This window comes from Salmo salar, chromosome 02, assembly GCF_965601325.2.
Source record: "Salmo salar chromosome 02, fSalSal1, whole genome shotgun sequence".
Taxonomy (NCBI): Eukaryota; Metazoa; Chordata; class Actinopteri; order Salmoniformes; family Salmonidae; genus Salmo; species Salmo salar.
The window spans coordinates 20650636-20666573 of record NC_138292.1 but is presented as its reverse complement, the minus strand read 5'-3'; the positions used below and the strand labels follow the sequence as shown (position 1 = coordinate 20666573).

Here is a 15938-nt window from a genome sequence, read left to right as displayed (position 1 = left end):
AACTATCAGACATCACTACACTCTCTCTCTCTCTCTTCACCCCTCTCTCTTTCTCTCTCTCGCTGTCTCTCTCTCTCTCTGTGACGCATTTATGTTCGGTGTGCCTGGTCCCCATCCATCAAATCATTTTTTTTAGATTGTTTGAGAAACAAATAATGAACTGCAATTAAGCCATTTCAGTTGCCAGTTATTGCGGCCGTTGTCAGTCATATGCGGTGTGGAAATAGATAAGGCGTATCTCTGTCGCTGTGGCTGGTGGAGATATTCGGTTTGACCGATGCCATTAGATGCTGAGTTTTCTGAGGTGCTTCAGCTGTGTCCTATATTGTACGGACTGAGATGACCCAGATCCGTGTGCACGGCGACTGCCCATAAACCAATTAACTGTCTCTATTCTGTTTCTTATCTTCTCTCCCATGTCCCTTTTCTTCCTGTCGCTCTGTTGCTCCTTAAGGGGAAATCCACTCAGAAATGGTCGTTAAGCATCATACGATGCATTTTGCATCATCATGAGGATGCGGCAAGTGACAATTTGATTTTCTAAAGTCCTATATCTTGAAAATGTGATTTCTGACATGCAAAACACTTTGGAAATGTATCAACAGTGGACTAATGAAAAAAAAAAATATATATATATTTTGGGTTGGATTTGTCTTTCAACGCACCTCTCTCTCTCTCTCTCTCTCTCTCTCTCTCTCTCTCTCTCTCTCTTACTCTTTCTCTTTATTTCCCTCCCTCGCACAATTCCCCGGTTGTATAGGGGTGGATGACGCGGCACCCATACCTGTGCTGTGTGCTTCTTGCGCCGGCTGGGCGTGCAGCCTGGGGAAGGAAGGGTGATGGGGATGCTGCTGCCATGGTAACAAGCCGATTAGATTCAGACCTTTGTGTGTATTTATTTATTTAATATTTCAGTTGCGTGCGTGCCTGAGAGGTGACAGGCGTTTTGGAAGTCAGCCTGCAATCGGAATCAGAATATTAAGACTGGTGTCGCGTTCCTTTTGAGTTATGATTGGCCATAGAATTGCCTATTTAAATATTTGGCTATACCTTCTCAAGCTCAACAAGTTATTTCGGTTGGAACAGGACTTCATGGATCTAATTCATTCAAGCGCACTTAATTTCCTTGCATGGTTTTATTCATCAAGATTCGTTAAAAACATGTAAATGAAACGAAGGTTTTATTAATCGTAAATGAATAGGATGGGCTACAAAGATGTCGCTGTAACGGTCCAAGGATGTCATTGGGAGTGACTGGAGAAGTGGAAGAGGAGGGGAAACGCGTCTGAAATAGCAGAACATTTATCCGGGCGGGTTTGGAGACGTCACATATTCTGCACTTGCCCAGGTTGTCTGTTCTGTTTGTGTTTCCGAACTGAATTCCGAAAATAACCCTAATGCTGACGCTAACAGCGTGTCTTGTTTTACGTGCCCGGACAAAGGGAAAATGATCGGCTGTTAGGCGAGTGTGGACTAAATTGGGGGTACGACCACTTGCATATGTACTCTTGCTTATTTTCGTGTTTTTGTGTGTGTATCTCTGTCTGTGTTTGAAAGCGTGTTTCAGTATAAATCAGTGCGCGGGTGAGTCAGACTGTGTGCGGGTGAGTCTGTCTGTGTGTGTCTCGTGACCGTTTGTGTCCGTTAAAACAAACCGATCCGTGCTGATGAGGCTCACGTGTACTTGTCATTCATAGGTAGCCAACCACCCAAAACTACCACCTCTCATCCACTGTGAAGATGAACTCTTACAGAATACTACCATGTGTCGATGAGAGCAAGAGGGAGACATATCCTTGACAACCAGAGAGGGGGGGTCAAAGAGCGACCTGCGTCATGCCTGGTGTCGAAACGCTGAGGGCGGCAGTAGAAAGGAGAAGGTGGACCTCAGGCCAGGAGAAGAAGGGAGGATGGAGAGATCTCGATGAAGAAAAGCAAGCTGGGGAAAGGAGGAGATAAGAGAAAGCACTGCCATCATATTTTTGGAGTGACAAATCTATTGTTGTTTTTAAGTGGCAAACTCCCAGAGGTGGGGTTAGGATGCACAGATCAGTGGAGAGGAGACAGATCACTACAAGCCATTGGAGATTATACAAATTTGAGGTCAACTATTTAATCACCACCTTTCTCTTTCCCCAGACAGTCTTAGGTAGTAGCATTTTATTAGGCTCCTAGTTGAACATTGACAGGACATCTTGTCCCGTTTTGACAATCTGTTTCCAGAGTGAGAGTGACCGGTTATATTGATCTCCCTTTGCCACCCTTCTCCCTGGTTAGGGGATGGATGGGGTGGCGGGAGGTGTTGGGCCCCCTGGCGGGGGTGAGGGTCGGCCGGGTCGTAGTGGAGGAGACTCTAAGAGGCGCAGTAAGGGCAGCCTGCCCTCCCCAGGGTACCGCCTCTCCCAGGCATCTCTGGAGGGGGACAGGTCAGGGGTCGAGGGGTCCGGTTCCGGAGGGGGGCGACGGCGCCTCTCTATCTTGAGTGCCACCAGAGACGGCCTCCCCTTCCGTTCAGCTGGCACCCCGACCACCCCTGTCCCCCTGCCCCCTCCTCCAGCCCCCTTCTCCTCCGCCCAGCAGCGTTCTGTTGGCTTTTCCTCGTCACGCGCCGCCCTTGCCTCCACTTCCTCCTCCACCGGCACCGGAGTGGTCGTCGTAGCGTTGGGCCCGGAAACCACGACAACCACGGCTTGTAACACCGTGGCGGGCACGCCGGAGATGGGGAGTCTGTCTGGGACGGGGGGCATGGGGGGATTTGGGATGGGTCTGGACGGGGAAGACTACAGCTACTCCAACCAGTCCACCTTCATCCAGAGACAGTTTGGAGCCATGCTGCAGCCGGGGGTCAACAAGTTCAGCCTGCGCATGTTTGGGTCCCACAAGGCCGTGGCCATGGAGCAGGAGAGACTCAAATCAGCAGGGGAGTGGATCATACACCCCTACAGCGACTTCAGGTACGCACCATACACCCCTACAGCGACTTCAGGTACGCACCATACACCCCTACAGCGACTTCAGGTACGCACCATACACCCCTACAGCGACTTCAGATACGCACATACACCCCTACAGCGACTTCAGGTACGCACCATACACCCCTACAGCGACTTCAGATACGCACCATACACCCCTACAGCGACTTCAGGTACGCATCATACACCCCTACAGCGACTTCAGATACGCACCATACACCCCTACAGTGACTTCAGATACGCACCATACACCCCTACAGCGACTTCAGGTACGCACCATACACCCCTACAGTGACTTCAGGTACGCACCATACACCCCTACAGTGACTTCAGGTACGCACCATACACCCCTACAGTGACTTCAGATACGCACCATACACCCCTACAGCGACTTCAGGTACGCACCATACACCCCTACAGCGACTTCAGGTACGCATCATACACCCCTACAGCGACTTCAGATACGCACCATACACCCCTACAGCGACTTCAGGTACGCATCATACACCCCTACAGCGACTTCAGGTACGCACCATACACCCCTATAGCGACTTCAGATACGCACCATACACCCCTATAGCGACTTCAGGTACGCACCATACACCCCTACAGCGACTTCAGGTACGCACCATACACCCCTATAGCGACTTCAGATACGCACCATACACCCCTACAGCGACTTCAGGTACGCATCATACACCCCTACAGCGACTTCAGGTACGCACCATACACCCCTACAGCGACTTCAGGTACGCACCATACACCCCTACAGCGACTTCAGGTACGCACCATACACCCCTACAGCGACTTCAGGTACGCACCATACACCCCTACAGTGACTTCAGGTACGCACCATACACCCCTACAGCGACTTCAGGTACGCACCATACACCCCTACAGCTCTAGGGAATGGAAAATATCATGCACTCTGACAGCCACTTCAGGTCCATACAGACCATACAGCCTTGCCAGGGGGGAGGGAGGGGGTGGGGTGGAGAGGCACAGTGAGGGAGGGGAGAAGGAGTCTGGGTGTCTTTGGATGGGAGAGAGACGAGGTGAAAGACACAGTGGGGCCATGACCCAGAGGGAGAATATGTCCATCCTTCAGGTAAGAAAGAGAGAAGAAGGAAGGAAGAGAGAAGAAGAAAAGAGAGGAGTGATCAGGAGATGGAGAATAGAGGGGATGGATGGATGGATAAAGGGATGGTCAGAGCGAGGGAGAGATGTGTTGAGGATATATAAGACAGTGGAGGAAACAGGTCCGACAGAGTGTGGGTGAAACACCCTTACAGCAACATCACTTCAGTAACCACAACACTATGAATAGTGGAAGAGAGGAGAGGGAGGGATGGAAAGAGAGAGGGGGTGAGAAAGAGGTGTGAAAGACAGGGCAGCATAGAGGGAGAGCATGTCACACCTATCAAATCTCATGTAGGCTACTCCATTCCATCCATATCAATGAATAAAGGCTGTCTTCATTTGACCTCTATAGCCTCATCTCCTTGAGTCCTTTCCTTTCCCTCATAACAACTGAAGAGATTTGACGAGGTTTCCATAGTTTATCAAGTCTTTCAGACCAGTGAAGGAGAGGATGAGAAGGGGAAGCTAATGGGATGTACCCTGAGAGGAAAGACAGAGGGAGAGAAGAGACAGGACGTGCAGGCTGGCTGGTGGTGAGCTGATGATAAAGTTGGGGAACATCCTTCATGAACGTCCTTGTTACTAAGTTAGTAGAAGCTCCTTAGAATAGAGAGAGAAAGAGAGGATTTGTGAATAGAGGGAGAATTGAAGGAAGGGAATCAGAGGAAGGGGGAGAGAGGGAGGGAGGGGAAAAGACAGAGAGGGGAGAGAAGGAGGGGAGAGGTAGGGGAGAGAGGGAGGGGAGAGGAAGGGAGAGAGAGGGAGGGTGAGGGAGGGGAGAGAGAGGGAGGGAGATACTTTCTTAGAACGTGCTGTCCTGTCTAGTTTCTTTTTACTGTAGTTCCGTAGCCCTTTCCTGCAGTCAAATGACCTAGTGGCTTCACAGGTGGAATGTTATTCATATTTTTCATACTTTTATAAGTAATAAACATTATTTCAAAAAAGCTGCTGAAAATCTGATGTTTCTATGTCCCTGTGGCTCAGTTGGTAGAGCATGGTGTTTGCAACGCCAGCATGGTGTGTGCAACGCCAGGGTTGTGGGTTCGATTCCCACGGGGGGCCAGTACAAAAAAAAAAAAATGTATGAAATGTATGGATTCACTACTGTAAGTCGCTCTGGATAAGAGCATCTGCTAAATGACGTAAATGTAAATGTAAACAGTTTTGTTATATTTCAGTCTTCTGTGATGTCTATAAAGTGTAATATTGGGATGCGAACTCAAAATGGAATACATTTGAACTCTATTCCTGACATGGTACAGGTGTCTTCTTTAAGCCCATAACCATGTGTGTGAGGTGTGTATTTTAGTTTCACAGTAGATGTGTTTAAGACTACCTAGAAAAACTCTGTGTGACCCTGATTTAGCCCAGTGCAGTAGGTTCATTGAACCAATCTGATAGAGGATATAATGAGACATGATGTGTTACACACACAACACACACACACATGCACATACATGCACAACACACACAACACACCACACGCACACACTGTGTGTTCTCTGTGTGAAATATCTGTGATGTAAGTTGTCACTGTGCTTGCCCATAAAAATCAATCACGCATAAGCCCTGTTTATACCTGCCACTAACATGCCTCCTTTTTCCTGATCTTGACCTGGTCTTTCAATCGTGTCTAAAAATGTGTCTAAAATGTGGGCATAATAAGAATGTGGACAAGTTCAGGACAAAGTACGCATGTTAGCACTCGACTAGCCTGTACCCCCGCACACTGACTCGGTACCCCCTGTATATTGCCTCGTTATTGTTATTTTATTGTGTTAGTTTTTATTTTTTACTTTAGTTTATTTAGTAAGTATTTTCTTAACTCTATTTCTTGAACCGCATTGTTGGTTAAGAGCTTGTAAGTAAGCATTTCACGGTAAGGTACCTGTTGTATTCGGCACATGTGACAGATACAATTTGATTTGATATAGACAGGGTTTTAGATAGAGGCCTGCTGGCTTGGCCCTGTGTGTGTGGTCATGTGGGTGAACCCAACACAACACTGGCTAATTACTGACAGTGTTTTAGAATCACAAATCTTTATAGAGAAAACCATCACATTGACAGTCCTCAGAAGGAGGTGAGGTGATCCTTAAAATGAAATGTCTTTAACATCAGGCGTTGGATGTCTGTGAACATTTCATCATGTTGAAATCACTTCAGGGAATTAGATGGGGAAACATGTTGAAACTCAGGGCTCCCAAGTGGTGCAGCAGTCTAGGGCACTGCATCTCAGTGCTAGAGGTGTCACCACAGACCCTGGTTCGATTCCAGGCTGTATCACAACCGGCCGTGATTGGGAGTCCCATTGGGCCGCGCACAATTGGCCCAGCGTCGTCCGGTTTAGGGTTTAGCCGGGGTAAGCCGTCATTGTAAATAAGAATTTGTTCTTAACTGACTTGCCTAATTAAATAAAGGTAAATAAAAGAAAAAAGAAATAAAATCACTTCAGGGAATTAGATGAGACATTTTCTGGTGGTTGCTAGGTGGGTGTGTTTGAAACGTTTAAAACACTTTGTAGACTTTGTAGACTGATGGATAATCAACCTGTCGAGTGGTCTCTGTGTGGCGAGAGAGACAGAGTAGCAATCTCCAGACAGGCCTCAGAAACAATGGATTACTTGATCCCCCAGTCTCCTGGCCCACTTTGGTTCCGCCAGCCTCAATCGAACGCACACACACACACACACATATGAACACGAACACACACGAACACATACACATACGAACACACACACATTCTCTTTTTTTTCTTTCTCATACTCTACAACTCAATGGAGATCAGTCTCAGCTACCCCTCTTCTGATTCCAGTCAGGTGATGGAGGGAGGGAGATGGAGGGATGAGGGAAGTACAGAGGAGAGGTTTAGAGAATTGGATATCCTCCCTTTGCACTTATTACTATTCACACATTCCATCACAATATGTAAATGACTGCACTATTCATTCTGTTATCACAATTGAATATGCATAAATTATGCATAATATTCTAAATTATGCATGTAGTGTATTCATTATGCATAATTCAGGCATCTAATCTTTCAATTAGGTACCTGTAGTTTGGATCTATGAATAGAGAAGGGAGGGCGACAGACTGATATGGAGGGTACAATGGAGGGAACGAAAGACAGAGAGCTTAGTGACAAAGCCCTAATGTGTGTTTTGTCCTGACGATGACCTTGGACTCCGGAGGTGTGTGTGTGTGTGTGTGTGTGTGTGTGTGTGTGTGTGTGTGTGTGTGTGTGTGTGTGTGTGTGTGTGTGTGTGTGTGTGTGTGTGTGTGTGTGTGTGTGTGTGTGTGTGTGTGTGTGTGTGTGTGTGTGTGTGTGTGTGTGTGTGTGTGTGCATATAAAGTCTATCTTTGTTGAGTCTGGTGATAAGCTCTCACACCCATCACCTCATTAAGATAATACGAGTAGCCAAGACATAATGAGGAACAGAAAGAGAGGGGGAGAGAGTTGGAGAAAAATGTATTAAGAGAGACGTTAGAGGGATAGAGACAAAGTTCCTTTGTCTGGAACATATATTAGATATGCATATATTTCAGGCCAATAAAGCTTTAATAAAGCTAAAATAATAATTGTGAGAATACAGTGAGGCAGGGGGGAGGGAGAAAGTGGGGAAAGAGAGGGGGAAGGAGAAAGAGGGAAAGAGAGAGGGGGAGGAGAAAGAGGGGAAAAAGAGAGGGTGGAAGGAGTAAGGGGGAAAGAAAGAGAGGGAAAAGTAGATATGTCCCAGATGCTTTAGTTTTGTTTAAGAGAGAGAAGTTGGTATTTACTGCATCAGCTAAGATTAGGAAGATGAGATAAGACTAATTTCCATGTCAGAAATGTTCTGCTATTTCTTTAATAACCTGCAGATACTTCAAGGTGTGGCTGAGCATGTCTCTGCATGTGTGTCTACCCATACACTGGAACCTTAGTTGTCATTTACATTTTGTCAAGTTCTAACAGGAAAACAATGAACTGAGACACAGGAAGGAAGTGACTTGTATTAAGAGAGATGACTGCTTGTTTGGAGTCCAGTAGAGCAGCAATTCCATTCAAACTCCAGTCTGCTCATGAATAGAACACTGATGAGGATGTCAATGAGAATCTCACAATTCAGAATTGGAATTTCTATGACATTCATCTCCTGAAATAAATTGACTGGAACTCTGTTCAGAAAAACAGATCTGGAAACATATTCATCCAGATTGGTTTATGCGGGTGTAACAGGATGAATACAGATTGAACTACTTTCTCTCACTATGGATCTGGTTCCCTTTTAGCTAACCACACCCAGCCATAGGGCATATTCACTTAGAAAACAAGGTGCTATCTAGGACCTAAAAGGGTTCTTCGGCTGTTCCCATTGGCAAACCCTTTGAAGAACCCATTAGGGGTCTATGTAGAACCCTCTGTGGTTCTACATGGATCCCAAATGAGTTCTACCTGGAAACAAAAAGGGTTCTCCTATGGGGACAGCCGATTAACCTTTTGGTAACTTTTTTTCTAGTGTAGAATCACATTTATTTATATAGCCCTACTTACATCAGCTGATATCTCAAAGTGCTGTACAGAAACCCAGCCTAAAACCCCAAACAGCAAGCAATGCAGGTGTAGAAGCACGGTGGCTAGGAAAACCTCCCTAGAAAGGCCAAAACCTAGGAAGAAACCTAGAGAGGAACCAGGCTATGAGGGGTGGCCAGTCCTCTTCTGGCTGTGCCGGGTGGAGATTATAACAGCACATGGCCTAGATGTTCAAATGTTCATAAATGACCAGCATTGTCAAATAATAATAATCATAGTAGTTGTCGAGGGTGCAACAAGTCAGTAACACAAGAGTAAGTGTCAGTTGGCTTTTTCATAGCCGATCTTTGAGAGTATCTATACCGCTCCTGCTGTCTCTAGAGGAGTTGGAAACAGCAGGTCTGGGACAGGTAGCACATCCGGTGAATAGGTCAGGGTTCCAGCAGGTCTGGGACAACAGGTCTGGGACAGGTAGCACGTCCGGTGAACAGGTCAGGGTTCCATAGCTGCAGGCAGAACAGTTGGAACTGGAGCAGCAGCACGGCCAGGTGAACTGGGGACAGCAAGGAGTCATCAAGCCAGGTAGTCCTGAGGCATGGTCCTAGGGCTCAGGTCCTCCGAGAGAGAGAAAGAAAGAGAAAGAGAGAATTAGAGAGAGCATATTTAAATTCACACAGGACACCGGAAAAGACAAGAGAAATACTCCAGATGTGACAGACTGACCCTAGCCCCCCGACACATAAACTACTGCAGCATAAATACTGGAGGCTGAGACAGGAGGGGTCAGGAGACACTGTGGCCCCATCCGATGAAACCCCCGGACAGGGCCAAACAGGTAGGATATAACCCCACCAACTTTGCCAAAGCACAGCCTCCACACCACTGGAGGGATATCTCCAACCACCAACATACCATCCCGGGACAAGGCCGAGTATAGCCCACAAAGATCTCCGCCACGGCACAGCCCAAGGGGGGGCACCAACCCAGACAGGAAGACCACGTCAGTGACTCAACCCACTCAAGTGACGTACCCCTCCCAGGGACGGCATGGAAGAACACCAGTAAGCCAGTGACTCAGCCCCCGTAATAGGGGTAGAGGCAGAGAATCCCAGTGGAAAGAGGGGAAACCGGCCAGGCAGAGACAGCAAGGGCGGTTCGTTGCTCCAGCCTTTCCGTTCACCTTCACACCCCTGGGCCAGACTACACTTAATCATAGGACCTACTGAAGAGATGTGTCTTCAGTAAAGACTTAAAGGTTGAGACTGAGTCTGCGTCTCTCACATGGGTAGGCAGACTATTCCATAAAAATGGAGCTCTATAGGAGAAAGCCCTGCCTCCAGCTGTTTGCTTAGAAATTCTAGGAACAATTAGGAGGCCCGCATCTTGTGACCGTAGCGTACGTGTAGGTATGTACGGCAGGACCAAATCGGAAAGATAGGTAGGAGCAAGCCCATGTAATGCTTTGTAGGTTAGCAGTAAAACCTTGAAATCAGCCCTTGCCTTAACAAGAAGCCAGTGTAGGGAGGCTAGCACTGGAGTAATATGATCACATTTTTTGGTTCTAGTCAGGATTCTAGCAGCCGTATTTAGCTCTAACTAAAGTTTATTTAGTGCTTTATCCGGGTAGCCGGAAAGTAGAGCATTGCAGTAGTCCAACCTAGAAGTAACAAAGGCATGGATTCATTTTTCTGTGTCATTTTTGGACAGAAAGTTTCAGATTTTTGCAATGTTACGTAGATGGAAAAAAGCTGTCCTTGAAACAGTCTTGATATGTTCTTCAAAAGAGAGATCAGGGTCCAGAGTAACGCCGAGGTCCTTCACAGTTTTATTTGAGACGACTGTACAACCATCCAGATTAATTGTCAGATTCAACAGAAGATCTCTTTGTTTCTTGGGACCTAGAACAAGCATCTCTGTTTTGTCCGAGTTTAAGAGTAGAAAGTTTGCAGCCATCCACTTCCTTATGTCTGAGACACAGGCTTCTAGCGAGGGCAATTTTGGGGCTTCACCATGTTTCATTGAAAAGTACAGCTGTGTGTCATCCGCATAGCAGTGAAATTTAACATTATGTTTTCGAATGACATCCCCAAGAGGTAAAATATATAGTGAAAACAATAGTGGTCCTAAAACGGAACCTTGAGGAACACCGAAATTTACAGTTGATTTGTCAGAGGACAAAACCATTCACAGAGACAAACTGATATCTTTCCGACATATAAGACCTAAACCAGGCCAGAACTTGTCCATGTAGACCAATTTGGGTTTCCAATCTCTCCAAAAGAATGTGGTGATTGATGGTATCAAAAGCAGCACTAAGATCTAGGAGCACGAGGACAGACGCAGAACCTCGGTCTGACGTCATTAAAAGGTCATTTACCACCTTCACAAGTGCAGTCTCAGTGCTATGATGGGGTCTAAAACCAGACTGAAGCATTTCGTGTACATTGTTTGTCTTCAGGAAGGCAGTGAGTTGCTGCGCAACAGCTTTTTCTAACATTTTTGAGAGGAATGGAAGATTCGATATAGGCTGATAGTTTTTTATAATTTCTGGGTCAAGATTTGGCTTTTTCAAGAGAGGCTTTATTACTGCCACTTTTAGTGAGTTTGGTACACATCCGGTGGATAGAGAGCCGTTTATTATGTTCAACATAGGAGGGCCAAGCACAGAAAGCAGCTCTTTCAGTAGTTTAGTTGGAATAGGGTCCAGTATGCAGCTTGAAGGTTTAGAGGCCATTATTATTTTCATCATTGTGTCAAGAGATATAGTACTAAAGCACTTTAGTGTCTCCCTTGATCCTAGGCCCTGGCAGGGTTGTGCAGACTCAGGACAATGGAGCTTTGGAGCTTTGGAGGAATACGCAGATTTAAAGAGGAGTCCGTAATTTGCTTTCTAATGATCATGATCTTTTCTTCAAAGAAGTTCATGAATTCATCACTGCTGAAGTGAGAGCCATCCTCTCTTGGGGAATGCTGCTTTTTAGTTAACTTTGCGACATTATCAAAAAGAAATTTCAGATTGTTCTTGTTTTCCTCAATTAAGTTGGAAAAATAGGATGATCGAGCAGCAGTGAGGGCTCTTCGATACTGCACGGTACTGTCTTTCCAAGCTAGTCGGAAGACTTCCAGTTTGGTGTGGCGCTATTTCCGTTCCAATTTTCTGGAAGCTTGCTTCAGAGCTTGTGTATTTTCTGTATACCAGGGAGATAGTTTCTTATGACAAATGTTTTTAGTTTTTAGGGGTGCAACTGCATCTAGGGTATTACGCAAGGTTAAATTGAGTTCCTCGGTTAGGTGGTTAATTGATTTTTGTCCTCTGACGTCCTTGGGTAGGCAGAGGGAGTCTGGAAGGGCATCAAGGAATCTTTGGGTTGTCTGAGAATTTCTAGCACGACTTTTAATGCTTCTTGGTTGGGGTCTGAGCAGATTATTTGTTGCGATTGCGAACGTAATAAAATGGGGGTCCGATAGGCCAGGGTTATGAGGAAAAACATTAAGATCCACAACATTTATTCCATGGGACAAAACTAGTTCCAGAGTATGACTGTGGCAGTGAGTAGGTCCAGAGACATGTTGGACAAAACCCACTGAGTGGATGATGGCTCCGAAAGCCTTATGGAGTGGGTCTGTGGACTTTTCCATGTGAATATTAAAGTCACCAAAAATTAGAATATTATCTGTGATGACTATAAGGTCCGATATGAATTCAGGGAACTCAGTGAGGAACGCTGCATATGGCCCAGGAGGCCTGTAAACAGTAGCTATAAAAAGTGATTGAGTAGGCTGCATAGATTTCATGACTAGAAGCTCAAAAGACGAAAACATCGTTGTTGTTTTTTTTGGGGTAAATTTAAATTTGCTATCATAAATGTTAGCAACACCTCCACCTTTGCGGGATGCGCAGGGGATATGGTCACTAGTGTAACCAGGGGGTGAGGCCTCATTTAACACAGTAAATTCATCAGGCTTAAGCCATGTTTCAGTCAGGCCAATCACATCAAGATTATGATCAGTGATTAGTTCATTGACTATAACTGCCTTTGAAGTGAGGGATCTAACATTAAGTAGCCCTATTTTGAGATGTGAGGTATCACAATCTCTTTCAATAATGGCAGGAATGGAGGAGGTCTTTATACTAGTGAGATTGCTAAAGCGAACACCGCCATCTTTAATTTTGCCCAACCTAGATCGAGGCACAGACACGGTCTCAATGGGGATAGCTGAGCTGACTACACTGACTGTGCTAGTGGCAGACTCCACTAAGCTGGCAGGCTGGCTAACAGCCTGCTGCCTGGCCTGCACCCTATTTCATTGTGGAGCTAGGGGAGTTAGAGCCCCGTCTATGTTCGTAGATAAGATGAGAGCACCCCTCCAGCTAGGATGGAGTCCGTCACTCCTCAACAGTCCAGGCTTGGTCCTGTTTGTGGGTGAGTCCCAGAAAGAGGGCCAATTATCTACAAATTCTATCTTTTGGGAGGGGCAGAAAACAGTTTTCAACCAGCGATTGAGTTGTGAGACTCTGCTGAAGAGCTCATCACTCCCCCTAACTGGGAGGGGGCCAGAGACAATTCATCGATGCCGACACATCTTTCTAGCTGATTTACACGCTGAAGCTATGTTGCGCTTGGTGACCTCTGACTGTTTCGTCCTAACATCGTTGGTGCCGACGTGGATAACAATATCTCTATACTCTCTACACTCGCCAGTTTCAGCTTTAGCCAGCACCGTCTTTAGATTAGTCTTAACGTCGGTAGCCCTGCCCCCTGGTAAACAGTGTATGATCGCTGGATGATTCGTTTTTAGTCTAATACTGCGGGTAATGGAGTCGCCAGTGACTAGGGTTTTCAATTTGTCAGAGCTAAGGGTGAGAGGCTTCGGCGTCTCAGACCCCACAGAACAGCCAGACTGCCTGGTCTGAAGTACCCAGCACGTATTGTACCACAAAGCAACAATTCAGACACCCATTTCTGAGCATCAAGCATTTTAAACTTTCCCCTGAAAAAAATCCCTCCCATTCTTCCCTTCTCCAGACTTGACCTTTAAATGTTGTCATTTGTTTGTGGGCACAAAAATGTGCTGGTATCAGCTGTCACAACCCAGCTTGGACAAAGGAACCTAATGTGTAGAGACTTAATGAGGTTTGGTGATGTGATGTTCTCTGGAAGGTGTCTGTTCTTTGGTCTCTTCACAAACACATATAAACTCAGCAAAAAAATAAACGTCCTCTCACTGTCAACTGTGTTTATTTTCAGCAAACTTAACATGTGTAAATATTTGTATGAACATAACAAGATTCAACAACTGAGACATAAACTGAACAAGTTCCACAGACATGTGACTAACAGAAATTGAATAATGTGTCCGTGAACAAGGGGGGGGGGGTCAAAATCAAAAGTAACAGTCAGTATCTGGTGTGGCCACCAGCTGCATTAAGTACTGCAGAGCATCTCCTCCTCATGGACTGCACCAGATTTGCCAGTTCTTGCTGTGAGATGTTACCCCACACTTCCACCAAGGCATCTGCAAGTTCCTGGACATTTCTGGGGGGAATGGCCCTAGCCCTCACCCTCCGATCCAACAGGTCCCAGACTTGCTCAATGGGATTGAGATCTGGGCTCTTCGCTGGCCACGGCAGAACACTGACATTCCTATCTTGCAGGAATTCACGCACAGAACAAGCAGTATGGCTGGTGGCATTGTCATGCTGGAGGGTCATGTCAGGATGAGCCTGCAGACATGAGTGAGGAGGATGTCTTCCCTGTAACGCACAGCGTTGAGATTGACTGCAATGACAACAAGCTCAGTCCGATGACGCTGTGACACACCGCCCCAGACCATGACAGACCCTCCACCTCCAAATCGATCCCGCTCCAGAGTACAGGCCTTGGTGTAACGCTCATTCCTTCGACGATAAACGTGAATCCCATCACCACTCCTGGTGAGACAAAACTTTGACTCGTCAGTGAAGAGCACTTTTTGCCAGTCCTGTCTGGTCCAGCGATGGTGGGTTTGTGCCCATAGGCGACGTTGTTTCCGGTGATGTCTGGTGAGGACCTGCCTTACATCAGGCCTACAAGCCCTCAGTCCAGCCTCTCTCAGCCTATTGCGGACAGTCTGAGCACTGATGGAGGGATTGTGCGTTCCTGGTGTAACGCGGGCAGTTGTTGTTGCCATCCTGTACCTGTCCCACAAGTGTGATGTTCGGATGTACCCATCCTGTGCAGGTGTTGTTACACGTGGTCTGCCACTGCGAGGACGTCCTGTCTCAGGCATCTCACAGTACGGACATTGCAATTTATTGCCCTAGCCACATCTGCAGTCCTCATAGCTCCTTGCAGCATGCCTAAGGCATGGTCACGCAACTGAGCAGGGACCCTGGGCAGCTTTCTTTTGGTGTTTTTCCCAAGTCAGTAGAAAGGCCTCTTTTGTGTCCTATGTTTTCATAACTGTGACCTTAATTGCCTACTGTCTTTAAACTGTTAGTATCTTAAAGAACGTTCCACATGTGCATGTTCATTAATTGTTTATGGTTCATTGAACAAGCAATGGGAATCAGTGTTTAAACCCTTTACAATGAAGATGTGTGAAGTTATTTGGATTTTTACGAATTATCTTTGAACGACAGGGTCCTGAAAAAGGGACGCTTCTTTTTTTTGCTTGGTTTATATATAGTGGCGGTTTCAGCGCCAAGATCTTTGTAAGGCAGGGTTTACACATACAAACACACACCACCAGTCCAAGGGAAGGGTTAAACCACTTTATTATCAGGTTTTGGCAGCGTTCCTCATATACACAACTCAAAACAAACAGAGTAAATACTTCGTCACCAGTGGAAGATCCTCCAAATTTGGTCTTCAGGGGTTCCATCCTTGTTGAAATCATCAGTTCCTTTCTTCCGGTAAACCTCCTTCTCCACCGTACTCTCTGCCGCTCCAATAACCTTCTACTCGTTTACCTGCCAGGGTCAAAGGAAAGAACCAAGAAAGAAAACCCAGGGCGCGGTTAAGTAGAGGCCCTGATTGGTTTCAGCTGTCCACAGTTTGGCTCTAATTACAACTGGAGACAGGTGTGGCTGTTCTGCTGCAGTCTAGAATTTTCCCCTGAGCTGTCTATGCTCCTGCCTCTGGGGAATACTTCACATTGCTGTCCGTGGTCCTACCTCTGGGGAATACTTCACATTGATGTCCGTGGTCCTGCCTCTGGGGAATATTTCACGTTGCTTTCCGTGGTCCTGGCAGCCAGAAAACACAGAAACCTTGCAGGCACTTACCGTCCATTCACCACACAGCCCCTGAAACAGCTACAATGTATACTGC

General features: G+C 46.4%; 1 protein-coding gene across 3 annotated transcripts in view; it reads left to right on the top strand.

Moving 5' to 3' along the window:
• LOC106574299 (uncharacterized) overlaps positions 1-15938 on the top strand; it is a 38894-nt gene that overhangs the window by 4241 nt on the left and 18715 nt on the right. The window contains exons 1-2 of one of the 3 annotated variants that reach the window (XM_082960625.1): positions 727-1484; positions 1698-2954. In XM_082960625.1, coding sequence (XP_082816751.1) covers positions 2281-2954 — 674 coding nt within the window. In that variant the 5' untranslated portion in view covers positions 727-1484; positions 1698-2280. Of the gene's footprint in view, positions 1-726; positions 2955-15938 lie in introns of those variants that run through there. The other 2 variants (XM_082960626.1, XM_082960624.1) reach the window with 2 other exon arrangements.